The sequence below is a fragment of the Camelina sativa genome, chromosome 4 (genome assembly GCF_030686135.1).
Source record: "Camelina sativa cultivar CO46 ecotype springtype chromosome 4, ASM3068613v1".
Classification (NCBI taxonomy): Eukaryota; Viridiplantae; Streptophyta; class Magnoliopsida; order Brassicales; family Brassicaceae; genus Camelina; species Camelina sativa.
In genome coordinates, this window is record NC_141883.1 from 28846695 (window position 1) to 28871070 (window position 24376).

The 24376-nt window shown below is 35.8% G+C and overlaps 4 protein-coding genes, 1 long non-coding RNA gene and 1 pseudogene across 19 annotated transcripts; 5 read left to right on the forward strand and 1 right to left on the reverse strand.

The window, feature by feature from the left end:
• The first annotated feature begins 222 nt into the window (after window positions 1-222).
• LOC104782411 (uncharacterized) lies at window positions 223-2361 on the forward strand. 7 transcript variants are annotated; one of them, XR_767005.3, is made up of 7 exons: window positions 223-819; window positions 1041-1133; window positions 1452-1513; window positions 1606-1727; window positions 1828-1902; window positions 1990-2063; window positions 2188-2361. It is a non-coding gene; the product is annotated as an uncharacterized LOC104782411 (long non-coding RNA). The 7 variants fall into 7 exon arrangements; XR_015597261.1 differs by having other exon boundaries at window positions 242-819; window positions 1430-1513; window positions 2173-2361; XR_767007.3 differs by having other exon boundaries at window positions 242-819; window positions 1430-1513.
• A 549-nt stretch (window positions 2362-2910) lies between these two features.
• On the forward strand, window positions 2911-5115 carry LOC109132554 (protein neprosin-like; annotated as a pseudogene).
• Window positions 5116-6964: 1849 nt separating this feature from the next.
• On the forward strand, window positions 6965-9642 carry LOC104782412 (geranylgeranyl transferase type-1 subunit beta). Of its 4 annotated transcripts, none has more exons than XM_010507336.3 (11): window positions 6965-7346; window positions 7448-7523; window positions 7605-7663; window positions 7742-7884; window positions 8056-8111; window positions 8192-8268; window positions 8372-8417; window positions 8697-8821; window positions 8921-8988; window positions 9060-9147; window positions 9347-9642. In XM_010507336.3, the coding sequence occupies exons 1-11, from the start codon at window positions 7074-7076 to the stop codon at window positions 9494-9496; spliced, it is 1161 nt and encodes a 386-aa protein (XP_010505638.1). In that variant the 5' UTR covers window positions 6965-7073; the 3' UTR covers window positions 9497-9642. The 4 variants fall into 4 exon arrangements, 1 of the variants encoding a protein (XP_010505638.1); XR_015597596.1 differs by having other exon boundaries at window positions 7013-7346; window positions 8689-8821; XR_015597595.1 differs by having other exon boundaries at window positions 7027-7346; window positions 8921-8948.
• A 666-nt stretch (window positions 9643-10308) lies between these two features.
• On the reverse strand, window positions 10309-11700 carry LOC104782413 (uncharacterized). Its single transcript, XM_010507338.3, has one exon. The coding sequence runs from the start codon at window positions 11299-11301 to the stop codon at window positions 10579-10581; it is 723 nt and encodes a 240-aa protein (XP_010505640.1). The 5' UTR covers window positions 11302-11700; the 3' UTR covers window positions 10309-10578.
• A 1988-nt stretch (window positions 11701-13688) lies between these two features.
• Window positions 13689-16096, forward strand: LOC104782414 (ACT domain-containing protein ACR9). The gene is made up of 6 exons (XM_087511736.1): window positions 13689-14103; window positions 14293-14523; window positions 14633-14738; window positions 14838-15162; window positions 15289-15573; window positions 15682-16096. Exons 1-6 carry the CDS (start codon window positions 13950-13952, stop codon window positions 15826-15828), a joined length of 1248 nt encoding a protein of 415 aa, XP_087367862.1. The 5' UTR covers window positions 13689-13949; the 3' UTR covers window positions 15829-16096.
• Window positions 16097-17380: 1284 nt separating this feature from the next.
• On the forward strand, window positions 17381-24242 carry LOC104782415 (uncharacterized). 6 transcript variants are annotated; one of them, XM_019244980.2, is made up of 12 exons: window positions 17410-17512; window positions 17604-17716; window positions 17968-18058; window positions 18329-19048; window positions 19154-19275; window positions 19403-19510; window positions 19608-20463; window positions 20756-21211; window positions 21278-21585; window positions 21710-21808; window positions 21888-22010; window positions 22260-24242. In XM_019244980.2, exons 2-12 carry the CDS (start codon window positions 17639-17641, stop codon window positions 24033-24035), a joined length of 4737 nt encoding a protein of 1578 aa, XP_019100525.2. In that variant the 5' UTR covers window positions 17410-17512; window positions 17604-17638; the 3' UTR covers window positions 24036-24242. The 6 variants fall into 6 exon arrangements, with proteins under 6 accessions (XP_087367128.1, XP_019100525.2, XP_087367130.1 ...); XM_087511004.1 differs by having other exon boundaries at window positions 20903-21211; XM_087511002.1 differs by having other exon boundaries at window positions 17381-17716.
• The last annotated feature ends 134 nt before the right edge of the window (window positions 24243-24376 follow it).

The following is a 24376-nucleotide window of genomic DNA, read 5'->3' on the forward strand; positions in this document are numbered from 1 at the left end:
AATCAAACTAGATTAGTATATTTAATCTCTTTTAACTCTTTTCTCTTCACGTGTTATGTTTACCTTTCTGACTCCATATTCGATACAAATATTAAAAGCTCGTTCAGAGAACTAATCTCTTTTTAAAAGTGATAAAGGAGATTTTAAATATTAAAAGCTCGTTCATGCATCTTTAAATGTCAACCACAACAGTAGTTAAACTATGCTATAAAAGAAAATAGAATCCAAAGCCAATCTTTTTATTCGCATGATTTGACTGAAAAATACACAAATTTGGCTAAAACAAATTCTCTCTATCCCATCGAAATTTTTTACAACCGGTTTAATCCAATGACAAGCCAAAAACATTCAGACCAAAAACAAATGTTGATGATTAAATCAGGCCAAAAAGCCGGTTTAATTCTATTTGGCTTTCCTCTCCAAAACCTCCTCATCTTCTTGATTCCGATTCTTGAACTGTGTTTTTTTTTACCAGTTTTAGCCATTGAATTCACTCGGTTTCTGCAATCTCCATCACTTTCTTCTTGTAAAGCTTCTCCTCTGCGTCTCTTAAGAACTTGAATCTCGACAATGGCGAAGATGACGATGATGATGGTGAATGTGATGATGATGATGGCGATGGTCTCACTAGCCTTTTGTTTCTCTTTCAGAGGTCTTGTTCTGTGTTTATGATTCATTTGGTTTCGTGGGAGGCATGTGTGTGTTTCGTTTGTGTGTTTGCAAATTTCAGGTTGTTTCGTGTGTGTGTCTCTACCCTTTGTTGCGTTGCTTGATTTGATTCAGCGTCCAAGCACAAAAGAAGAAGCTACGGCAGCTAAGGTGAGCCCAACGTGTAGCCAAAATTAGCTTTTTAATTTGGAGTTTTGGACTAGATAGCTATATGAGTGTGTTGATCCAGAGCTGTGTTTATATCGACTTAGATAGTGTACTAGAGAATGTATTTGAGCACACGCTAATTTCGTTTGTTGTGTTTACGTCTTTGTTGCTTTGTTTCTCAGTATTTGAGCACACGCTAATTTATTTTTTAATGTGGTTTGCAGGTTTTGTTACCAGAACCTCTACAGGTGTTTCTCCTTCTATCTTGCTTCCCAGATCAACTGTGTCACCTCAGATTATTGCCAAGAGTTCATCAGGTTTGTAATTGTTGTGTTTCTGGTTTTGGTTTTATTGTGTGTTTGTCTCATTTTATCTGACTTTACATTAGCAGATCTTTGTTAGTCTGTTTCTAAGATTTCTTAGGTATCACAAGTTGCAATGTGTTTTGTAAAACATGCGTTAGCGATCCAAAGATGCGAGATCTCGATGGTCTTTGGATCATCACTGTTTGAAATTTCGTATAAGCTGAGGAAATGTTTCTGTGCATCAATAACACAAAGCTTTGACTTGCTTTTTGCCTTTGTTCAATGACTGATCAAAGCTGCTGTGTAAGATTGGATATGTGGTTTTTGCAGAATGGACTTAAGAGTCTCAATACACACTAGCATTAGCATTACTCAATGCTCAGGTGTGAAAAGTAAGATTCTTTTTTCTTTTTCTTTTCATGATGTATGTTTAAGCAATTGAAGGTTCTAAGTAATGTTTTGGTGTGTTTGATTTTGAATTCAGGAGCTAGATCATTCAACAGGCAAAGCTTGCATTGCATTGGAACAACTCCAAACCCGTACCAGCAATCTATTTCCACCATTGGAAAGACTTTATCTGGTTTTGATGAGGATAATTTGGAGATGGTAATAATCTCTGCACTTTGTTAGTCTGTATGTTGTAAGAGAAATGTTTCATTTAATTGTTTTTCTTTGTGTGTTTGTTGTATATGTGTGATTCTTGCAGCTACAACACATGATCACCAAAGAATGTTCAAGCTTTACTCTGTACTTTGGTTAAGCGGTTTTGCTGAATATGAAGGTAAGTAAGACTTATTTATCTAATTTAGTGACTTGTTTATCTGAGACTTATTAAGCCAAGAGGTTTTGCTAATTCACATTTTATTAGGTAACATAGAAGACGAAGAATATGAAAAAGATGCTCAAATACACAGGGAGTAATCAGGATTAAACTTCGAGCTGGTATGTGTATTCATCTGTTGGATGTGTTCATATGTTGGATGTGTATCCATCTCAGAAGCATTCAGTTTTTATAGTCCTTGAAAACCTTTGACACTATTACATCCAACAGATATTGTGTTTGCAGGTTTTTGCAGAACATTGGGGATGAATCAGGAAGAAACGGAAATTGAAGAACATCTTTTGACCTAAATGATACATTCTCAGCGAAGAGTTTAATTATATTTATGTTTTCGTCCATGTATATTTTATGTATTTGGTTTTTTCCAACAATACCCCACATTTTCTTATTCAAACTCAACAGTCTCTTCTTCATACAATAGGAAAAACTTAAAAGTAAAAAAGACCAATATTCTTTTGTTCTGCGTAAAATGGTACTTATAACAGTTCAAAGTCTGCTCTGTACTCAGTGTCGTCCGTAAAGTAAACAGTTCAAAACCTGTATTTCGTTTAAAAAAAAATAAAAAAATTTCACTTTATTTTGAAAGAGTATTAGACCTTAACATTTTTAGTTTAACAAACTAGATTTTCGTTTTTCACACTTTTGGTAGGTTTATAGAAATAGGTAAACTAGTACGAAAAGCAATATTAATTAGTCGTTGACTCAAATTACTGTAACAACCGTTTTATTTTTGTGAAGTTTTGGTAGGTTACCTAATAGGTAATTTATTGGTCTTTCACTCACATAAATGTTATCTTTGATAACAAAATAAAAGTTAATACGAGGTCAAGAGATTTGACTAAGACTAACAGGTCAAGTGATATGAATATTAGTCGTTGACTCAAATTAGTATATATATATAACGATAAATTAGCCATGTGAATTGTGAAATACAAGTAAAACTTCAAAATGGGTTTACATCTAGTGGTGCTCGTTCTTTCTTCTTATATGCTTTTAGTTTTAGGAGTCGACGGAATAATGAACGTGAGATTCGACAACTTCTACTTTTATTTGTTTATTCTTTATATTTGTCATTTTTTAGTTTATATAAAAAAAATTTAATCGATTTTTTCAGGATTTTGATTGTGTGGATATATACAAACAACCGGCTTTCCAACATCCAATGTTGAAACACCATAATATTCAGGTTTGATTGTTAAACTTTTTCAATCATATACGAAATGTGGCAAATAATGTTTTAGTTAATCATTTATAAATATATGAATTTTTTTCTTTTCTTATTAACAACATTTTGCTTCTTAATCTTGTTATTCTTTTGTTATGTTATAGTAGAAAAAATTCATTTCAAATGAAAGCCATAAAAGCAAAGATAAATATAAAATAAATTATCAAAGTTGTCCAAAAGGAATGGTACCAATTTTAAGGCAAACAAATGGAACTGAGAGTGTTCATCTCGACTCGGTCGAGTATCCTGGCCAACATGTAAATCTTCTTCTCTTATCATGGCTTTATTGAAATATTCTCATCAATTTATCTTATTTATAGCACAAAATTTGATTATAGGCAATCACATTTTTCCCTTCTTTCTAGTGTTGTGATTATAATACATGCAAAAGTTATTAAAAGCAGCAACTTCTATTGTTTATACAGTTTGCAACACTTGAGACTGTTTTGGATGGGACCATCTATCGAGGAGCCGAAGCTAGAATAAGTGTTCATAGTTTAACTGTACAAAATAACCAGTACAGTAAAAGTCAAATTTGGTTAGAGAATGGACCTCGCAATCAACTCAATAGCATACAAGTTGGTTGGGCGGTAAGTTTTTGTTAAACGTATAAAACAAAAAATATGTACTTCATACAAATTCATGTGATTTTACACTAGGAACTAAAACTTAAAATATAGATTTATGTAATAAAAGTATATATTACTATTTTAGTTATATTTATGAGCATATATTAAGTAAATATCCCTTTAGATGTGGAATAATTGTCCACAAATACAAGAAAATAACTCACTTATTGTAATCTAATGATCTAATGAGATATTGGAGAACCAGAGTTTAAATACATTTTTCTTCAACAAATATTATTCATGAATTTCAAATTTTGTACATGTGCATCCAAGATTATATGGTGATAGTTTAACGCGGTTTACAATATATTGGACCGTAAGTAAATTAAATTATTTTGTTAACAATGTTTCTTTATACATTGCAAAGAAATAAAATATTTTATGATTATAAAAATAATATATAAAGTCAGACCAATGGTTTGATTTTACCCTTTTTCTTACATAATTGTTAATTACCTCTATTTTACATTTCAATATATTAGGCAGATGGCTATAGAAAAACTGGATGCTATAATACAAAATGTCCTGGCTTTGTTATTGTTGCTCAAGAACCTTGGATTGGAATAACGTTCAATAAGACCTCTATTTATGGTGGTAAAACAAGTGTTATTGTTCAACCGCAAATTTTTTAGGTAAATTTATCCACTATATGTATAATATAAATCAATTTTTGACAAGAATATAATGTTGGAATTTTTTTTATTATTATGATTATAACATATAATCTCAAATGTTTGTGGATTTTATGCTTCAAAATACTCGAATACATCCTTTTTAAAATTTCTTAAATTTTTTTATATAATTTATTTTTATGTTTCTTATTTAAATCACATATACATATATATATATATTATATATAAATATATTTATTTATAAATTTCAGAGATTTTGTTTAATAGTTTGTTTTTATGTTTTAATATCTAATAGGATGGCTTCAGCGGAAATTGGGAACTAAAAATATTTGATCAATTAATTGGATACTGGCCGAAAGAGTTATTTACACATTTAAACAATGGAGCTTCTTTGATACGTTTTGGAGGAAATACGTTTACATCTTCTGATGGAATTAGTCCTCCAATGGGAAATGGTCATTTTCCAAGTAACGACTTTCAGAAGAGTTCACATTTTTCGTTTATTAAGGTTTAGAATTTGAACTACCAAAGCATTGATCTCGGAGATAAGGAAACAAGACCATACGTAGATTCTTATCAGTGTTTTAAAATAAAGTATTGGGGATATCGCAAGCAAACTAGAGTAGCCTTCTCCCTTGGAGGACCAGGTGGAAATTGTGGTTTATGATTAATGAATTATGTATCGAGTATCGACCAAAACTATATCAATTTTCAAGAGAAATAAAGTTGACTATATCTATATCCATATTATTGTGCAGAAAAAGTATTTTTTTTTTTTTTGAAACAAAATTTAAGGTTGGAGGATAAAAAGTTATGCAGAATTTAGGTGTTTTAGACGAGAGTGGAAAAAAAAACTAAGTAAGTAGTGTTAAAGCAAAACGAATAGAGTATGAGAGCCGATCTCATTTGGAGGATCATGTGGATATTGTCGTATATGATGACGATTCATGAATTATGGAAAGCCTCTCCAGTTACTTAGAATGTCAGTTTCACAGGGTCATCAATGTACCCTTTGTTTCTTATAATTCCTCACTTCTTTGATTACTTATGATGATTCTCAGCTGGCACTGTCTATTTTTTTTTAAAGGGTATTTTATTAAAAATATATGTCCAATGGGCTATTTCTGGATATAAGCCCATACAAAATCCCCTAAGGGCCCGACCGTTACATCAAACCGAACTAAACCAATGAAATACAAAACCGACTGGATTTACAAATCAAACCAAACCGAATGCTGAAAACCCTAATCTACAAACGTAGAACACGCTGTAGCCGCCGTCCAACAGAGCTGCGGATGCTTACCGGATCAGGACCTCCGGTAAGCCTGGACGACGTTAGCCGAACGGAGATGGTGATCCAAGATCCATTTCCATCCCGCCACCGTAGAGCCGCGTTGAGGAGGAGGAAGAGAATCGAGCTCGTCGTCGTCGAGGAGAGTTCTTGCTCAGTCGTGAGGGAGAAAGACAATAGGGAGTAGATAAAGAGACCTTCGACGGTGGCTTAGCCTCACCGGATCGGAGTCTACCTCCCCTATCGAGACCGATCCGGCGAAACCTCCAGAATCTCCGATCCCAGATCTAACTGTCTTTCTCACCCATTCCTTGCCGTGAATCTCCTTCTCCCACTCTGCGTCGCTATTCCGCCGATAGATCTCTTACCACTGAAATCTCGCAGATGCTTCTCTCTTCCACTGCCCCCTTGATCTTGTTCCATGGTGTCACCGAGAAGATGCGGAGTCGCGGATGAAACGCCATGAGCCGTATGGTCCTCATCATCACCAGAATTGATAGAGGACCCGCCGTCGGTGCAAGTGGTTGTGATCAGAAGAGAGAAGTCTTTAGGAAAGAAAAATCGCCGCGAGTGAGTATCACGCGCTCAACTTCTCTCTTAGAATCACAACTTTATTGCTTAGCTGGCACTGTCTTTTATCTCTCGAGTTTGTGCTCTTGGTTCGTTTCTGTATCTCTCCTTGCTTGATACCTAATACATATGTTAAAAACTCTGCAGAATGATGGTAGTGGATGTGTGTCAATTTATTGAATCAGTTCACCTCGAGATTTTCGTTATGTAGGATTGAATTTTATGTATTACTCACGACTTTGGTTGCTAATATTAGGGCTCTCATTCTATTGCTGTACGCAAACAGTGGACCAAACACAATTGGGTGCCAGGGTAATTTCAGTCTCATTATAATAGCCTTAATTGTTTGTGATATGAGGCAAATTGAAACAAAAATTGTGGATAATGCAAGCTTTGAGCTCTGGATGCTTTCTGTTTTTGGCTATAATGCTAAACTATTATATCACTAAAAAATAAATTCGATTCATATTGACAAATTATTTTCCCGTATGCCCGGAAATATGATATTTATTTTTCATTTTATCAGTGAATGTGAAAAAAAAAATATATATATATTTTTTAACTTTTTAACAAAAATAACAAAATATATGTTTTATAACTGAAAACTGCCAAACGAGAAGGTTTTTTCAGAAAAACAACACGCTGTTCGGAATTTATAGAACGTAACATCGTGTCGTTTTGACATTCAGAAGCTACTGATCCAAAACTGTTAAAAAGTGTGAGTCTCGTGATCCGTTGACTCACAAGACCAGAAGAACGAAGCTATGTCAGAGACCGCCGTATCAATCGATTGGGATCGATCTAAGTCGGAAGATGAAGACGATGATGAAGAAGAAGAAGAGTATTCGTCGCCGGTGCAATCCTTCCCGGGGCCACCGCCACCGCCGTCGGCAAATTTCGAGAAAGATCGACACTTGGTGTATTTGGAGATGATGTACGAGTTGCTTCCGTACCATTACCAATCTCAGGAGATCAATCGTCTCACCCTCGCTCACTTCATTATCTCCGGTCTTCACTTTCTCGGCGCTAGAGATCGTGTTAGTCTCTCTTCAGTTCAATTTTGTGAATTTCATCTGCAAAGTTTTGTGATTTTTTTTTTTTTTTCTTTTTTACTTGTTGATTGAAATCTTTGGTGAAGGTTGACAAAGATGTTGTTGCAAAGTGGGTTTTGTCCTTCCAGGCCCTGCCTAGTAACAGAGTTTCACTAAAAGATGGTATCTTTCTCGAGTTTGTTATCTACGAGCAAGTTCTAAATTTAGAATGTGATTCAGTGAATGAGATGTTCCTTCTTGCAGGAGAATTTTATGGGTTCTTTGGTTCAAGGAGTTCTCAGTTTCCCATAGATGAGAATGGGGTAATTATAATAATAAGCCTATTCTTTTAAGTTTTCTACATTACGAGATTTGGTTTTTGATTATCTTTGTTGGGACAGGATTGTTTAACTCATAACAGTAGTCACTTGGCAAGCACTTACTGTGCATTGGCCATTCTGAAGGTCACTGGACATGATCTCTCGACCATTGACTCTGAGTTGTTATTGTTGTCCATGAAAAACCTCCAACAGGATGATGGAAGGTATTAGTTTTTGGAGCTTTAAAAATCATAATGCGTTTGTGATGTCTCAAGTGTGTAACTTATCTGACGAATTCCGGGAATTTGTTTGCAATATTCTCATTTATATATGGTGCAACCTATTATGTAATGGGGTCTAAATTGGGTTATGATACTTTGTTCGTTTTGCTACAGCTTCATGCCTATCCATATTGGAGGTGAAACGGATCTTCGATTTGTATATTGTGCTGGTAAGGAATAGCTACCTAACAGGATTTGCAGACTATACTTGGAGTAGAGTATCATTCTAGTTTTTTAATTTGTGGATCAGCTGCAATTTGTTACATGCTGGATAATTGGAGTGGAATGGACAAAGAGAAGGCTAAGAACTACATATTAAACTGTCAGGTTTACTTCTGTTCTTGTAGTTTGCTTTGTCATTTTTCTTCCATTGTTATTTGTTAATTTCTGTGTGTTAAAAAGACATTCTTGTGAAACATTCTTTTTGCAGTCATATGATGGTGGCTTTGGGCTGATACCTGGTTCTGAGTCTCATGGTGAGTTGAAGACAATTCTTATACAGTCTTACAGTTGATTTTTTTCCATGTGCAGTCCAACTACGTAGCACATATGTTATGTGAATGGGCTAGAAATTGTTAGGGAGATTGGTCATCGAGGACACTATAGATAACTTAACTGGTTCATTTAGGTTCCTAGTTCAATGGCTACACACAAGATAAAAAAGCTGTACTATAGTCTTATGTTATGAGGCATTGGGTTTACTTGACTCCACTAGTGTATGATGCTTACCTACGTTCTGCAACTTAGTTATGCAGGTGGTGCTACTTACTGTGCTATTGCGTCCCTTCGGTTGATGGGATTTATTGGAGTTGATTTATTATCAAATGATTCATCCAGTTCAGTCATAAACCCTTCATTGCTTCTAAACTGGTGCCTACAGGTACTGCTTCATAGAATCTGTTTTATTTACCTGATAAATATTACCTTAGTTTCCTAATGATCCTGAGTAATCTGATGGTTTTCCTAACCTTTCCTATAGCGACAAGCCAATGATGGTGGGTTTCAAGGTAGGACTAACAAGCCGAGTGACACATGCTATGCATTTTGGTTAGTCCACTCAACCGTTACTGTCACCGGCTCTAGCTGTTCCCGTTTACTTATAATGTATATCTGTGTAGGATTGGAGCTGTCCTTAAACTCATAGGAGGCGATGCATTGATCGACAAAATTGCTCTACGCAAATTTTTACTGAGTTGTCAGTCCAAGGTATCTCTTCTTCTATGTCTCATATCTCAATTTATACTAAGCTTATTATCTAGCATTAATACTAATAGCAGCCTATGGATCAAATAGGATAGTTTGGTACATTGTCTCCACTCATGCGTTTACATTTTTTCTTCATGATCGATTACTGGTAATAACAATGTGGTTAACTTTGCCACTGCTCATGCATTTTTGTCTGCAGTATGGTGGATTCAGTAAATTCCCAGGACAGTTACCGGACCTGTATCATTCATACTACGGTTACACGGCTTTTAGCCTCTTGGAGGAACAGAGCTTAAGTCCTCTATGTCCTGAGCTAGGGTTACCTCTTCTTGCTGCCTCGGGAATTTGATGCTTAGATTGCCTCAAACTCAAAGTCACATTCTTCTATCACCACACTTGTAACGTTTTATTTAAACATTCCACGAGGCAGAGTCGCTCTGTTTCAGCAGTTAAATTCTAGTTGGAATATTCAATTATTTTATTATTGGCTCTCAATATGCTTAACATTGCAAACTCACAAAAATGAAAAATTATAAAGAAAACCAAATTTAATAGTTGAGTATGATTTTATCTTAATTCTTAGAAATGGACATAGGAACAAAGAATCAAATTTTAAAAATAACAAATCTGTAGAATTGTGTGATTTGGCAAAGAAACAAAAGACATAATTTTTTGCAGTTTTCAACTCTTGTGAACAAGTGAGTGGTGTTGTTGACGCCACTTGGATGAAAAGTATCAGACATAAACTGCAAAAATTGGGACAAAAATCCTAAAGGGAGAAGAAAGAGATTCCCCACTTGGTCTTTCATGAGTCTTGTCTCTATTCACAATCGTCTTATTCCATTTTACCGGTCGATGTTCAAAGTTTCAATGCCGTAAAAAAGAAAGAATTATTCTTACTGTGGTAGTAGCGTTTTCGAAGCATATATGATCTCGAATAAATCAAACTAGATTAGTATATTTTAATCTCTTTAACTCTTTTCTCTTCACGTGTTATGTTTTACCTTTCTAACTCCATATTCGATACAAATATTAAAAGCTCGTTCAGAGAACTAATCTCTTTTTAAAAGTGATAAAGTCGGTTTAAGATAAGGGAGTGCTGAGTTCATGCATCTTTAAATGTCAACCACAACAGTAGTTAAACTATGCTATAAAAGAAAATAGAATCCAAAGCCAATCTTTTTATTCGCATGATTTGATTGAAAAATACACAAATTTGGCTAAAACAAATTCTCTCTATCCATCGAAAAAATGTACAACCGGTTTAAATCCAGTGACAAGCCAAAAACATTCAGACCAAAAACAAATGTTGATGATTAAATCAGACCAAAAAGCCGGTTTAATTCTATTTGGCTTTCTCCAATATCCTCTCTTATCTTCTTGATTCCGATTCTTGAACTGTGTGTGTTTCACCAATTTTGGCCCTTGAATTCACTCGGTTTCTGCAATCTCCATCACTCTCTTCTTGTAAAGCTTCTCCTCTGCGTCTCTTAAGAACTTGAATCTCGACAATGGCGAAGATGACGATGATGATGGTGAATGTGATGATGACAATGGCGATGATCTCACTAGCCTATTAAACTCAGCATCAGACGATGACTCGAAAAAACTCGAGATCCCTTCTTTTCTACTACCATTACAAGACTCCATTAGTAATGGAGTTAAAGGAGGCGTGAACAACGAAGGAGAAGCACGAGGAGTAAGATACGGAGGAGTGATGGCACCACTTTCCATATTAAGAAACAAATCATTCAAACTCTTTCCTTTTGTGGAAACCACCCCATCTTGAGATTCCATCTCCTCTACTGTTTCCTCCATGATTGTGAACAGAAACCTCGGCACATGCCCTGGACCACACACATTCCCAAACCCATCATCAGGAGGAAGAGACTGTAGTTGTTCAGTTCCAATGGGCTTAGGGTTTGAGAAAGAAGAAGGAGATGAAGAAGAAGAAGGGTTTGTGGTACTACTGCAACAGAAGATGAAGAGAAGCTCTCTGGTTCCAGGGGTAGAATAGTCATTTCGAAATTCAGGCCTCGTCGCCGACGACCGCTTCTTACACCAAAGCAAGTAATAGAGCTCAGCGAGAAGAGCTAACAGCAAACAACCAAAGACTATGCTTAGAGCAAGTCCAACACTGCTCAGAGATCTCATCTTTCTTCTTTTTCCAGATAAGATTCACATCTCTTACTCATCTCGATTCGACCAAATGTGGGATGCAGAAGAAACAGAAACTATATATGGAGGTTGTCTATGATTCTTAGAAAAGAAAAGAGAAAGGGTTTTTGCTGAAAAGAAAAACTTAGATTTAAGGTTGGGGATGAAAGAAGAGCGGAGAAATGTGAAAATTAATAATTTCCTAAAATAGGTGTGTTATATAGCGAAGTGTGGAAGTGAAACTCACTTGTATTTTAGAATCAATAAAGAAAGCATAAGTGAATACGAAGTTTTACCCTTAATGAAAGGCCCTAGTTACCATTTTAATAAAACTATGTATATCATCTTATTTTGAATTCTTTTATGATTTGTACCATTGATGGTGAATGAATCAAACTAGTGTACAAGCATCATTTTGGATATATAACGAATGGTTCTACCGACAACTCTATAACGAACAATTCTATTCGTACCGTAAAAAAATATACTAAAGACGGCTCACTATCGATACTTCATTTATATGTGCACTATATCTCAAGATGAATATATTTACTCTCAATACAATGAATTACGAATAACGACTCTTGAATGGACGAGGGACGAGGGAGAGACGTTCACTTTTGAAAATTTCAGTTTCTCTAATCTTTACTTCACTTTTTTTTATCTTCAAATAATTTCCGTTTCAAAGCATCAAACATGGATAGGACCTTTAAGGCCGCAACCCATGTGATGTGACGCATATATATGCAGTGGTGAACACAAGTAGCAATAAAGAGAAACATAAATGAAATAGAGTGAGATTTGTTTGTGTTGCGGTTGTTCATGCCTATTGATATCAAAGTCAGAGTCAGATTAGTCCACCAGATCAAAAGTGTCAGTGACTCCGCCTCAATTATATAATTTCGTGTTGTCATGCATCAGCAACTATCTAGCCTCTTCCAGCAACCAATCATACGTTTTATGTTGTAAGCTAGCTGCTAGTAGCATTATCATTGATACATTTTTATTTTGTATGTGGTTCCTTTCGTCATACCACTTGATTAATTTCCTTAAATCACTTTATTTTCTCGAGTTCGTCGACTCACAAATTTATTCTTAGTATTTATAATGCATCAAAATTGTTATATTTTTTTAGATTTGCTTTTTAAAAACATTTTTGCAAGCAAAGAGGAATCATGGATTCCTAAATAACAGTCAAGTTAGGAAATTGGAAACTATGTTCATAAACTATAGTTTCTGACCAATTGTAAACACAAAAAAATAAAAATAAAACTGAGATAAAGTCTTAGACTCACAACTACACTCGATTTTCTCGTTCCACATCATCAAAAAATTGGCCTTCATCACTTTTTCTTTGAGGTATTCACATATGATTTTTGATTGTGAGTAGATGAGAACATGGACCCCGGTCAATCAATGGTTCATCAGGTCGAGTATGACCAGCCACTTTGCAACACCTCATACATATTTTTCACATTAGTTTTGCAAACAGCATTTTAAAAAAAGGATTTCCCTAATGTCAACTTTTTGTATAAGAGTGAAGGTACATATAAGTTTAAATTTTATAAATGAGATGTACACGTGGGTTTTGAACTCCAATATTTTTAAAGAAAAGAGTGTGAAAATGTGCTGGTAAGAGTCTCAAATTAGGACTAAAACATGGAGAAGACAAGCACATGAATGATAAAAAAAAAACATGTGACTTGTTATGTTATCTTTTGGATTCTAAGGCAGACCATAGATATTTTTATCCAAAAATTCAAAAGTTCTCTTTTGTGTGTCTCTTGTGTAAAAAATACACTATATATTCAAAAATATGATCATAGAGAAAAACGAATGACTAAAGACATATCAAATCACAAAAAGTTTGACTTCACATTAATCTCGCAAATTATAAGTTTTAGTTTTCGTGATTATATCCCACATTATGTAATCAACAAAACCATTAATATACAATCCATGCATCTCACATGTCATACTACTTATGGATTTCCTTTAAAACACGGCACAAAATAAAAATAGCAAACCTAATATTTCCTTCTCCCAAACTTAATCTAAAAAAATACACAGGTTTATTAAATTAAAAAAAGTAGAACCACTTATATCCCACCACCACAGGTATTGTTACAATTATCATCATACGAATATCTTATTACAATAAATCGTGAATGATTTGTTGTTAATTATTTGTATTAAAACGAGCCCACACATAATAATAATAATAATAAGAAAAAGATCTTAATTATCCATCTACCTTAAAATCTACGGACCGCGGCGTCTTAACAAATGTAAATAATACAGTTGGTGAAATCCCGATAATACCCTCAGATTCAAAAGATAGAACGACGACGGATACGTGTTCATTAGCCAACCCAGCCTTTTTTTTTTTATTTTTCTTCTTACGTGGGTATGACTAGACACGTAGGTCCCACACTGCACCAGGACAACAACTCATTTAAAATTAAAACCTAAAAAAAAACAAAAACAAATTAATTCATATATAAAAAAAAATCTTCTCGTTACTTCTTTCCTTTTTTTTTTTTGCTTTTCTTTTCTCCCCCGACATTGTTGCTTTTCCTCTGTTCGGTCGGGGTTTACAACATCACCCCCCGGAACGGTGGAATTTAGCCGAAAGAAAGAAAAAAATGGGAATTCTCAACGACGACGCCGTTTTAATCGAACCTGGAAAAATCTCCGGAGATCCCACCATCGTTACCGTCAATTGTCCTGATGAATCCGGTTTAGGTTCTACTCTCTGTAGAATCATCCTCGAATTTGGTCTCTCCATTACCCGTGCAGGTCTCTATTTCTTCCTTTTTTTTTGACTTCGTTATCCCTGTCTCGTTAAATAGGAATATACTCTGTTTGTCTTTTACCTTTACGAATATTCTTCTTTTATGATTCGAGACTTTAAGATTCATCAAATTCTGTTTTTTTTTCTTTTTTTTTTCTTCTTCTGCTAATTTGATTGTTGTAAAAAAATTGCAGATTTTTCAACAGATGGGAGATGGTGTTATATAGTGTTTTGGGTAACTCCAGATAATAATAACAGCTCTCCTAAGATTGATTGGGAAAGCTTAAAGAATCGTCTTTTATCTGCTTGTCCTTCTTGCTTAGGCTCTTTCTACTTCTCTCTTCAATCCAATGTCTCTATCCCTCCTCCTCCTTCCCTTTACCTTCTCAAGTTCTTTTGCCGTGACCGGAAAGGCTTGCTTCATGGTTTGTTATTTTTTCCTCTATGAAAGAAAGTATTCTCCTTTTTGTCTGTTTTTTTTTTTTTTTCTTTTTTAAAAAAGATGGTTGATTAGAAGAATTTTGGTGGTTGTAGATGTTACTAAAGTTCTGACAGAGTTAGAGTTTACGATTCAAAGAGTTAAAGTCATGACTACACCTGATGGAAGAGTTCTTGATATGTTTTTCATCACCGACGCAATGTTAGTTTTCTCTTATATCTGATTCTCATGTTTCAGTGATTTAGCATTTTGGTTTTATGATATAACGGTTCTTGTTGTGACTTCATGTATATATAAGAGGGATCTCCTGCATACGAAACAGAGGCAAACTGAAACGTGTGATCATCTAACGGCTGTGCTTGGTGAGCATGGTGTGAGCTGTGAGCTTGAACTAGCTGGACCCGAGTTAGAAAGTTTGCAACGCTTCTCTTCACTTCCACCTTTGGCTGCTGATGAGCTCTTTGGGCCAGATGGGTCTGATATTAGCAGCTCTAGCTCCAACAAAGCGGTTCTTACTGTTGATGATCACTTGAGCCCTGCGCATACCTTGCTTCAGATTCGTTGTGTTGATCAAAAGGGGCTTTTCTATGATATCCTCAGGACTTCTAAAGACTGCGATGTCCACGTACGTAAAGACCAATATCTCTTAACCTTAAGAGGACCTTACCTTACATCTAGATTTCTAGGAATGTTCCTTCATTTTGTTGAAAGATTTGTAGAACTCAAGTAGTTACTTGTGTTCTTGATCCAGATTGCATACGGTAGATTCTCCTCAAAGGTGAAAGGCTACAGGAATTTGGACTTGTTTGTTCGAGGTACAGACGGGAAGAAGATATCGGACCCAAAACATCAAGCCAACTTCTGTGCTCGGCTTAAGGAGGAAATGGTGTGTCCTTTGCGAGTGATCATCGTGAACCGAGGACCAGATTCTGAGCTGTTAGTAGCTAACCCTGTGGAGCTATCTGGCAAAGGAAGACCACGAGTTTTCTACGATGTCACACTCGCGTTGAAATCACTAGGAGTCTGCATTTTCTCGGTAAGTATAATAATAATAATCATATTGGCATGGATACGTTTTTCTAAGCTTTTTAGCTGTTATGAAGGGTTTGTTTTAATTTTCAAATTTGTTGTTTTTTTCTTGTAGGCTGAGATTGGGAGGCATTCGACTTTAGACAGACAATGGGAAGTTTATAGATTTCTTTTGGATGAGAGTCGTGAGTTACCGTTGGCTAGTCTCCGTGCAAGGAATCAGATAGTGGATAGAGTCACAAAGACACTTATGGGTTGGTGAAAGTGAATCTCAATGAGAGAGGGAGAAGAGAGAGCTTTAATGAACATTATTCTACTCGAGGGGCCAAAGAAAGCGAGTCTTCGCCTGCGGCTTCAGGGGTCAGATGAAGAGATTGTGATACGGAGTTTGATTGCTTTTGTGTGGAGCTAATCTTGTTGTAAAGATTTGGAAAATTGTAAAAGGATAATAGCGCAATTGCAATGAATTCAATGCTTGTAAACTCAGTTTGCAAAGGTAAATCTGAATAGTAAACATGCACATTAGGAAATAATATGGTAATTAGACAATTCGTATCTAATTATAGATTTGTTTCGTGGAGGGAGACTATACTACGTACTGCCACAAAATTTGTAAGGTCTTCTCTAGTTGCCATCAATAATGAGAAGTACCAACAATTTATGTATTTTTTTTTTCTATCCGTTATTCTAAAGATACTAAAATCCCTTTTATAATAAAACAGAAATTTGCGAAAAAAAAAATTAAAAAAATAAAAAAATAAAACGGAAGTACACAACATTGTTATGTAGACTATATAATTTTAATAAGTTAAGTTACAAATAATCATTAATAATAGATTAATTGATTACAAATAGATTATACCGAAAATCTTAAAGAGAATATTCTAAAGAATTATATCATCTAACTTAACATATTAATTTTCTTTATTAAATTATTCATCAAATAAAATCTTTTGATATCTAACTTAACATATTTTATTTGTTAATTATCATTATACTTCACCTCTCATTTTTATATATGAGTCTATTTTGTAAAACAAATAAATATCATATTATTTATTATAATAAAAAAATAATTTATTTCTGGATATACCATAAGTTGAATTTTTAAAAACAAATATAAATTGTTCAATCTATAAAATATTCAAGCTTTAGTAATATTATTATTTAAAAATAATATCTATTGAATTAAAATTTTTACTGAGTAACAGGTCAAAATTTAAATATTTAAATTCAAATTTACAAAATTATGTCTTATAATGACATTCAAGTCATGATGTAGAATATACATTGTTGAAATAACTTCACATATAAAAACTAATACAATATATTAAAATTTTATTTTAAAATATAAAATATACAAAATTTTGTATAAAATAAAATTTAACCAGTGTTATAGCACGAGTACTTATCTAGAATCATTAACAATATAAAACTTACAAAATATGTGTCTTTTTTCAAACCATCATATTTAGCATATGATTTTATTTCATAATGTTTTATCCATTTTTTTTTTAAAAACAATCACATAAATTATATTTTATATAAAAATTACAATATAAATAAAATGAATTTCAATCTATGCTCTAATACGAGTCTTAATCTAGTTTGTTTGTGTTTATATGGGTTGCATCAATGTATACATCTAATCTAATAAGTACTTACTAATCCGATTTGAATTATGACTGAATAAAGAAGGAAAATGAATGGTTAAGTAATCCATTCATTAATTTATTAGAGAATTGATGACAAATTTATAATTAATTTACCTTTGGTAACTGAGATTTAACGGATTAACAATTAACGGTTAAAAAGAAAGAAAAAAAAGGAAAACGCGTTAATTAGGATAATTAAAAATCAAAGCGGTAGGGTTAATTTGGTCGTTTCGTAATCCTCCGTTGTGTTGCTCGTGGCTCTTCGTGCACCATCGGCGGCTAAGTAATCCAGTAAGTAGTACAGAGGTCCCAATCACTACGAAAAGCTGTGTGTGTGTGTGTGTGTGACTCTCCTCCTTCCTCCTTCCTTCGATATCTTTAGGTTTTCGTAAAATTCAGGCGCGAGAGCCGACGAAGATGACGACATTAACCACCGGGAAACACTCTCCGGTTACCGGAAAAGAAGAAGGCGAGCTATCTGCCTCCGACGAAGACGTACGTATTGTTCTCTCCCTATCAAAAACTCAATAATTTCTATTGAATCTGGTTTTTGTATTCTCTCGATTTGTGTTTATTTGAGATCTGCCTCTGTCTTCGCTTGGTTTCAACATTGTCTGGGTTTATGGATTTAGCGTATGTATTGTTCGAGTGTTCATAGACTAGAGCTTAGCTTTCGTGTTGCATTTATTGAGACAAATCAACTGTTCTTGATTTTTTTTTTTTTTTTTTTTCTCTTTGTTTCTCAGGTACAAGCAATGGAAACAAGCACGAGAGCTCCTCTTACTGAACATATATCAGTTCCTTCAGCTAACACAAATATCCAAAGGCGTCAACCTGGTAAACATATATTAGCTCTGACCTTCACGTGCGTTTAGGATCGGTATCAAACTATTAGAGCAAATACTTAGTGAACATTGTAAATGAATGTACAAAACTACCAATGTGTGTTTTCTGTTGTGAAATTTGTTGCGTGTGGAAGCATGATTCTCTTGAGTCTTTGAAATTTTCAATATAGATGATTTGAAGTCGTTTGAAACTCTTCTTAATGGAAGTTGCCTATGAAACAAACTCCTTTTTAAAAAATCTTTTTATTGTGTGAATTGACAGGAAACGGTGGATATATAATTAAACCTTCTGATGCTACACCGTCGAAGCAAGCTATTGCTGCCATTCATGGGAAGAAAGTTCCTGCAAGGGGCAACAACAGCAACCTCGTGATAAACTTCTCTAATGATGATAGTGGTAGTGAATCTGATGGTAAAGGACGGGCACAGATATCAAAGATTCAACCAAAGGGAACCATGTCTGGGAATAGAAACCCGTCTACATTTTCACAAACAAAATTGAAAGGACCAAGACAAACTGATAACAGAGCTATAACAAAGAAGGCATTCTCCACTAGCGCCTTTAGTCATGCTTCGACTTCCAATGTTTCCAACCTTTCATTTGCTAAGGATATGAGATCCACTAAAAATATTCATACCTACGAAAGGACGGTTAGCAAAGATACACGGCGTCCTGAACAGGTTTTGGAGCCCAATCGCAACAAACTTCAGGATTTGAAGCAGCAGATTGCGCTTCGGGAAAGTGAGCTGAAGCTTAAGGCTGCGCAGCCGAAGAAGGATCCTGTTAACCCTAAAAGCAGTCCAGCAAGGAGAGTCAATATTGTTTCTGATGATACTAGACAGCTAGAACCAAACGAACCTCCCAAGAAGCGCTTAAAAGTTGGTGGAATTGACACAAGTCAGCCTATTATTGATTATCGAGTGCCAGCATCTGCTGCTGCACCAATGAATGCGCCAGACGTTCGTAAAATTCAACTGCCTGGTGAGTCTTTAAGGCAAACATTGAATATACTCTATCTTGGTTAAGGAATTCAGTGTTCTGATTTTTCCTTTATCTGATATCACCTGACTCTGATGTTTATTGCAGGTGTCAATGCAAAACCTAGTTGCAAACACCTCGGAAGCAACAATGATGAGATAGTTCCACCTCTAATTTCTCAGCATACTGTAAAAGGAAATACAAGCTCAAATGCCTTTCAAAAAAGTGTTGTACGTGTCACCATGGTTTTGTGTTTTATCCTTTACTAGAATTGGAAAATTCTACTCTAAGATTATTTACTATGCTACTTTCAGGCCTGTATTTTTCTTTACTTAAGTGTATTTATATTTATTGCAGGGTCAAGCAAATCATTACGAAGGTGGAAGAGAACTGGAAAGAGTGAAAACTATTGATAGGAGCGTGTCAAGTGATCAGTTACTTAAAATAGTCAATGGAAACCATCAGGTTTTTTCTAGATCCTTATAAATCACTTGGAGGCGGCTGGTAGAATTTTGTGATCCTTACTTTTTTTTTCTGTTTTCCTTTTCTGCTTGCAATTTAGCCTTGTTTGAATAGTTCTGGCCTCTGGAACATCCCGGGAAATACAACAGCTCCTGGAAATAATCATCTGGATATGCTATCTTTGTCGAACCTAGAGGAATCGCTTGACAAAGAGTTGGAAGAAGCACAAGAACGTAAACACCTTTGTGAAATTGAGGAAAGAAATGCTCTTAAAGTTTATAGAAAGGCACAGAGATCTTTGATCGAGGCAAATGCCAGATGTGCAGAACTTTACAGTAAGAGAGAAATTTTATCTGCTCATTATGGATCTCTCATTGTCCACGACTCCAGATTGTTGTGGCCTTCTATACATAATGAGAATCCTGAAACTGGGTTTCACTTTAGTGGCAACATTGATTCGGCAACCAAAACAGAGATCGTTCAGCATACTCAGCTAGAAAGCAACCACAGATATGACAGTGAATATGGTGGCAGTCATCCTCCACAACATTCCCGTAGTGGACTGAATTTGGGTTCAGAACCATGCAGTGATCTTGATGCTAGCACCTCTGATGGACTGCCTTGCAGTAACAAGCAAATTGCAAGTAGACTATGCTCTCCGTCAAGTGATGCAAACATTTTACCAGAGGTCGAGTCATTTCCAGTTGACCATGAATCTACCGAGGGGAACCTTGGGGGACATCAAACGGAAGAACTTGATCAAACACTAGGCAATCAGAAAGCTTTGCTTCTCGAAGCATCATTAAGATCGAAATTGTTTGAGCGTCTAGGCAAGAGGGCAGTCAATGGAGAGACTGTGATAGATAGAGGAGATGAAAGCGATGTTGCAAGTGAACAAGCCCACAGAGATGACAGTAGTCCTTTCTCCGAAAAATATCAGCATAATGATTCTCGAGGTAAGGACTTTATCGTAAAAGATTGGCATTTTGCTTAGTTATTTTATGAATTGTGCAAAAAGGGAAAAAATAGCATGGTCATTTTGCAACCTGATTTTACATTCAAGTGGCTACTCTTGAAGATGATTTAGCTACACTGCAGATAGCAAATACATGAACTGGCGCCAAATTCGCTGACTCGTGATTGAGTTCCCATAGGCATTGTCCGAGATGGCTGAACCAACGTGTGGCCCCCATGTGCTTCACTTTCCTTTTTCTTTTGAGTAAGACGTCTTCATGTTTTCAATTTCAGAGCCAGGTGCCAATAAACTGCAAGGAAGTCCCTCCAAAGCACCAGTTGAATGGCGCTCGATTGAGGAACATTCGCTAGATTTTCAGTCATCTATAGATATGGACTCCCATAAGATTTCACCAGAGAATGACCTTTTATCGTCTGTAGCTTTGTCAGGTCCTTTGTTTCGGAGCACAATCTATCATCTGAAAGTCCCTGGGTCTTCAATTACATCTCTGGGTCCAGAACAAAACAAGTCATATAGCCTATACAGTGATAAAAGAAAATGTAGGAGCTTGACTGATACTGCAGTGTATGAGAAAAATGGCTTCTACACCTGTAATTTGAATGTGGACCCTTCTTGGCCTCTCTGCATGTACGAGTTACGTGGAAGGTGCAATAACGATGAATGTGTTTGGCAACATTTCAAGGATTTCTCTGATAACAGTTTGCATCAAAGTCTACATGATCCTACTGGTACGGCAGAAATTGTGTTTTAAGTGTTCTAGAAAATATTTCTTTGCTAATTTATCGGTGTTGCAGATGGTAGAGTCAGGTCAAACTCACATCCGAAGAAACATAATTCTTCCAAAGGATCCCACATTATGGACACGGTGTTTTCACCAACTTACTTTGTCTCCTTGGATACGATGAAGGTTGACTCGTGGTCTTATGAGTCCGTTCTGGCTCAAAGACATGGACAAATGTGGTGGAAGCACTTTAGTACCTGCCTAGCCTCATCGAACTCGCTTTACAGAAATGTACCTGGAAAGGAATATGAAGGTCGAATTGAGGTCCTAGGAAATTCAAGAACATACTCATCATACTTCACGATTAAGCATAGCTTGATGGTTTGTCTTTGTTTTCTCTTTCTTTTAAGTTTTGATCTTTCATTTTGCAGATCTGACCACTGTTTTATTCTTTTGTTGATGTTCTTACTATCATCTTGCACTGACTTGCTTGGTCCATTCGTAGAATATCCTTAAACAAGGTTCAGATGCTGCTGTTGAACCCGTGGAAAGGGCTCTTACTATTTTCTGTCGGGCAGTTGATCAGTCAGAAGGCTTGATCCAGGCAATGTTGTTTGTTTCCTGTCAATATTCTGTTGTATCAAATTTAGCTCTCGTTCTAATTCTTGTGGCATATATTTCAGGCCCTTTCTGTGCTTTCACAAGGTCTTGAAAGTGACCCAACTTCTGAGATTCTTTGGACTGTTTATCTCCTGATTTACCATGCATATGAAGGATCAGATGGGAAACATATGTTTCCTTATGGGGTAGGTTATCCTCTGCCACGATATTGCCTGCATATTATTAATTGTTTGAGTATATTTGCATATATTCATAAATCTAATCCAACTTGGTGTTGCTCATAGTGTTTTACAGTTTTCGTACTTATATATTCTTGGCATAATATTATCTTTTTCAGTTCATTGTCCAGTTACTAGTTAATTTTGTATCTTAGTTCTTTACTATAGAATGCTTTGATGCTTTAGTTTATATGGGATAACTTTTCAACTCTTCAGGTCAAACACAGTAGCAGATCATACGTAATTTGGCTTCTGTACATCAACAGTCGAGGACAACTTAATGATCAAATAATTGCATATGAGGCTGCCCTCTCGGCACTTTGCAACCATGAATCTGGGTCTATTAACAAGAATCATGCCAGCGCTTGCATATTAGATGTTTTGTTGCAGATGTTCAACCTTTTGTGCATTTCTGGGAATGTTTCTAAGGCAATACAGAGAATATCCAAGTTTCAGGCTCCAGCAGCAGATTCTGATGACCCTGAATTTTCACTGATGTCTCACATTCTCACATGCTTAACATATTCTGACAAATGTGTGTTCTGGGTTTGTTGTGTGTACTTAGTTATTTACAGGAAGCTGCCTGACTCTATTGTCCAACGACTTGAAATGGAGAAGGAACTACTTGAAATAGAATGGCCTTCTGTTTATTTGGATGGTGATCTGAAGCAAATGGCGCTCAGACTATTTGAGAAAGGGATGCTTTCCGCAGAATCTTGTACCAACGATGGGTTGTCGAAAAATGGAATACAAAAGCGACCTGCCGGGGTATTTGCTCTGAACCACGCTCTGTTTATGATTGCAGTAGATGAGTTGGAAAGCTATAGGGACATTTTGAAGGCATCTGTTAAACTCTACCCAACTTGCTTAGAGCTGAAATTGTTAGCACTTAGGATGCAATCAGATGAGTTAAAGGATATGTTTTCGTCTGGGTATGAAGAGTTTCTCAAGCAGGAAGCAAAAGAGGCATCATGCATACAATGTATTTGGAATCAGTATGCTGAATATGCTTTGCAAGGAGGAAACTACGACATGGCAAGAGAACTCATGTCCCGTTGGTACGTTTCAGTATGGGATGTATTGTCCCGTAAGAATAAGACAGTACTGGCTAATGAAGAAGAAGGTGATGATAGTTTGCTGGAATCAGCTTTATCAGATCTAAATGTTGCATCGGGTCAGGTGGATGTTATGTTTGGCTATCTTAATCTATCTCTCCATAATCTACTGCAGCGTAACTGGACCGAGGCTCACTCGGCCATTGACCAAGCACTAAAAGCTACAGCTCCCGAGCATTTTATGCACTGTCTTAGAGAGCATGCTCTGTTTCAGCTAATCAACGAGTTGCAAGCAACTGGTGAATTTTCAATGAACCTACAATTGAGATTACTCAACTCTTACTTGGATAGATCAAGTTCTTTACCTGTAAGAGAGCCACTATCTTGGAAATTCATCAGCAACAGCGGGGAGAAACCGAGAGTTAGGAAGCTAGTTACTAACCTTCTGGCTCCAGTTTCATCTGAACACTTAGTGGTGAATGTTGTTCTTGAAGCATGGCACGGACCATCTCTTGTACCCGAGAAGCTAAATAAACAAAAGGAACTGGTGGATTTTGTGGAAACAATACTACAGCTGGTTCCATGCAATTACCCGCTGGCGTTGTCTGTAAGTAAGCTGTTAAGGAAAGAAGAGAAACATTCAGATTCTGGTTCCTCCTCGGGTATTCATTTCTGGGCGGGTCTGAATTTGGTGAGCACAATATCTTGTACTGTCCCAGTAGCTCCGGAGTATATATGGGTGGAGGCCGGAGAAATAGTGAGCAGTATCAATGGTTTCAAGACAAGAGCTGAGAGATTTTTGAAGAAAGCTTTGTCTGTATATCCAATGTCTGTGAAGTTATGGAGATGTTACAGGAGATTATGCAAAAGTATAGAAGAGAGAAGAGGTACTGAGATCGAAGAAGCAGCCAGAAAGAAAGGAATCACTCTTGATTGATAGTTTGACAGTAACAAAGTCATTTGGTTTGTCCCCTCCATATAGCTAAAGTAAGAGTTGTATTAGACTATTAGTAAAGGGGATATTTTTGGTAAAAAGATGGGAATATATACAGTTTTAAATGGGTAAGTGAATACGAATTCTACGTTTAACATGTCTTCTGATTGTTTTTTTTTCAGTCTCTTTAATATAAAACTGGTGTTGAAAGTTTGTGTTCTTCGTTTGGATATTGTAGATTTTTAATAGGGAAGTTCATTTCATGTGACTCTCTAATCCAAGAAAACAACGTATTTCAAACTTATTGACAATAATGGAACTCTGTCCTAGGTAGGTTGCCAGAA

Coding starts and splice junctions, on each gene's coding strand:
- LOC104782412 (XM_010507336.3), top strand. CDS start 7,074: ATGTCAGAGACCGCCGTATCAATCGATTGGGATCGATCTAAGTCGGAA. Junction 8,418..8,696: donor ACCTGGTTCTGAGTCTCATG/GTGAGTTGAAGA, acceptor TTAGTTATGCAG/GTGGTGCTACTTACTGTGCT. Junction 8,822..8,920: donor TTCTAAACTGGTGCCTACAG/GTACTGCTTCAT, acceptor CCTTTCCTATAG/CGACAAGCCAATGATGGTGG.
- LOC104782413 (XM_010507338.3), bottom strand. CDS start 11,301: ATGAGATCTCTGAGCAGTGTTGGACTTGCTCTAAGCATAGTCTTTGGT.
- LOC104782414 (XM_087511736.1), top strand. CDS start 13,950: ATGGGAATTCTCAACGACGACGCCGTTTTAATCGAACCTGGAAAAATC. Junction 14,524..14,632: donor CCGGAAAGGCTTGCTTCATG/GTTTGTTATTTT, acceptor TGGTGGTTGTAG/ATGTTACTAAAGTTCTGACA. Junction 15,163..15,288: donor CTAAAGACTGCGATGTCCAC/GTACGTAAAGAC, acceptor TTCTTGATCCAG/ATTGCATACGGTAGATTCTC.
- LOC104782415 (XM_087511002.1), top strand. CDS start 17,639: ATGACGACATTAACCACCGGGAAACACTCTCCGGTTACCGGAAAAGAA. Junction 17,717..17,967: donor TATCTGCCTCCGACGAAGAC/GTACGTATTGTT, acceptor TTTGTTTCTCAG/GTACAAGCAATGGAAACAAG. Junction 19,511..19,607: donor TAGTCAATGGAAACCATCAG/GTTTTTTCTAGA, acceptor CTTGCAATTTAG/CCTTGTTTGAATAGTTCTGG.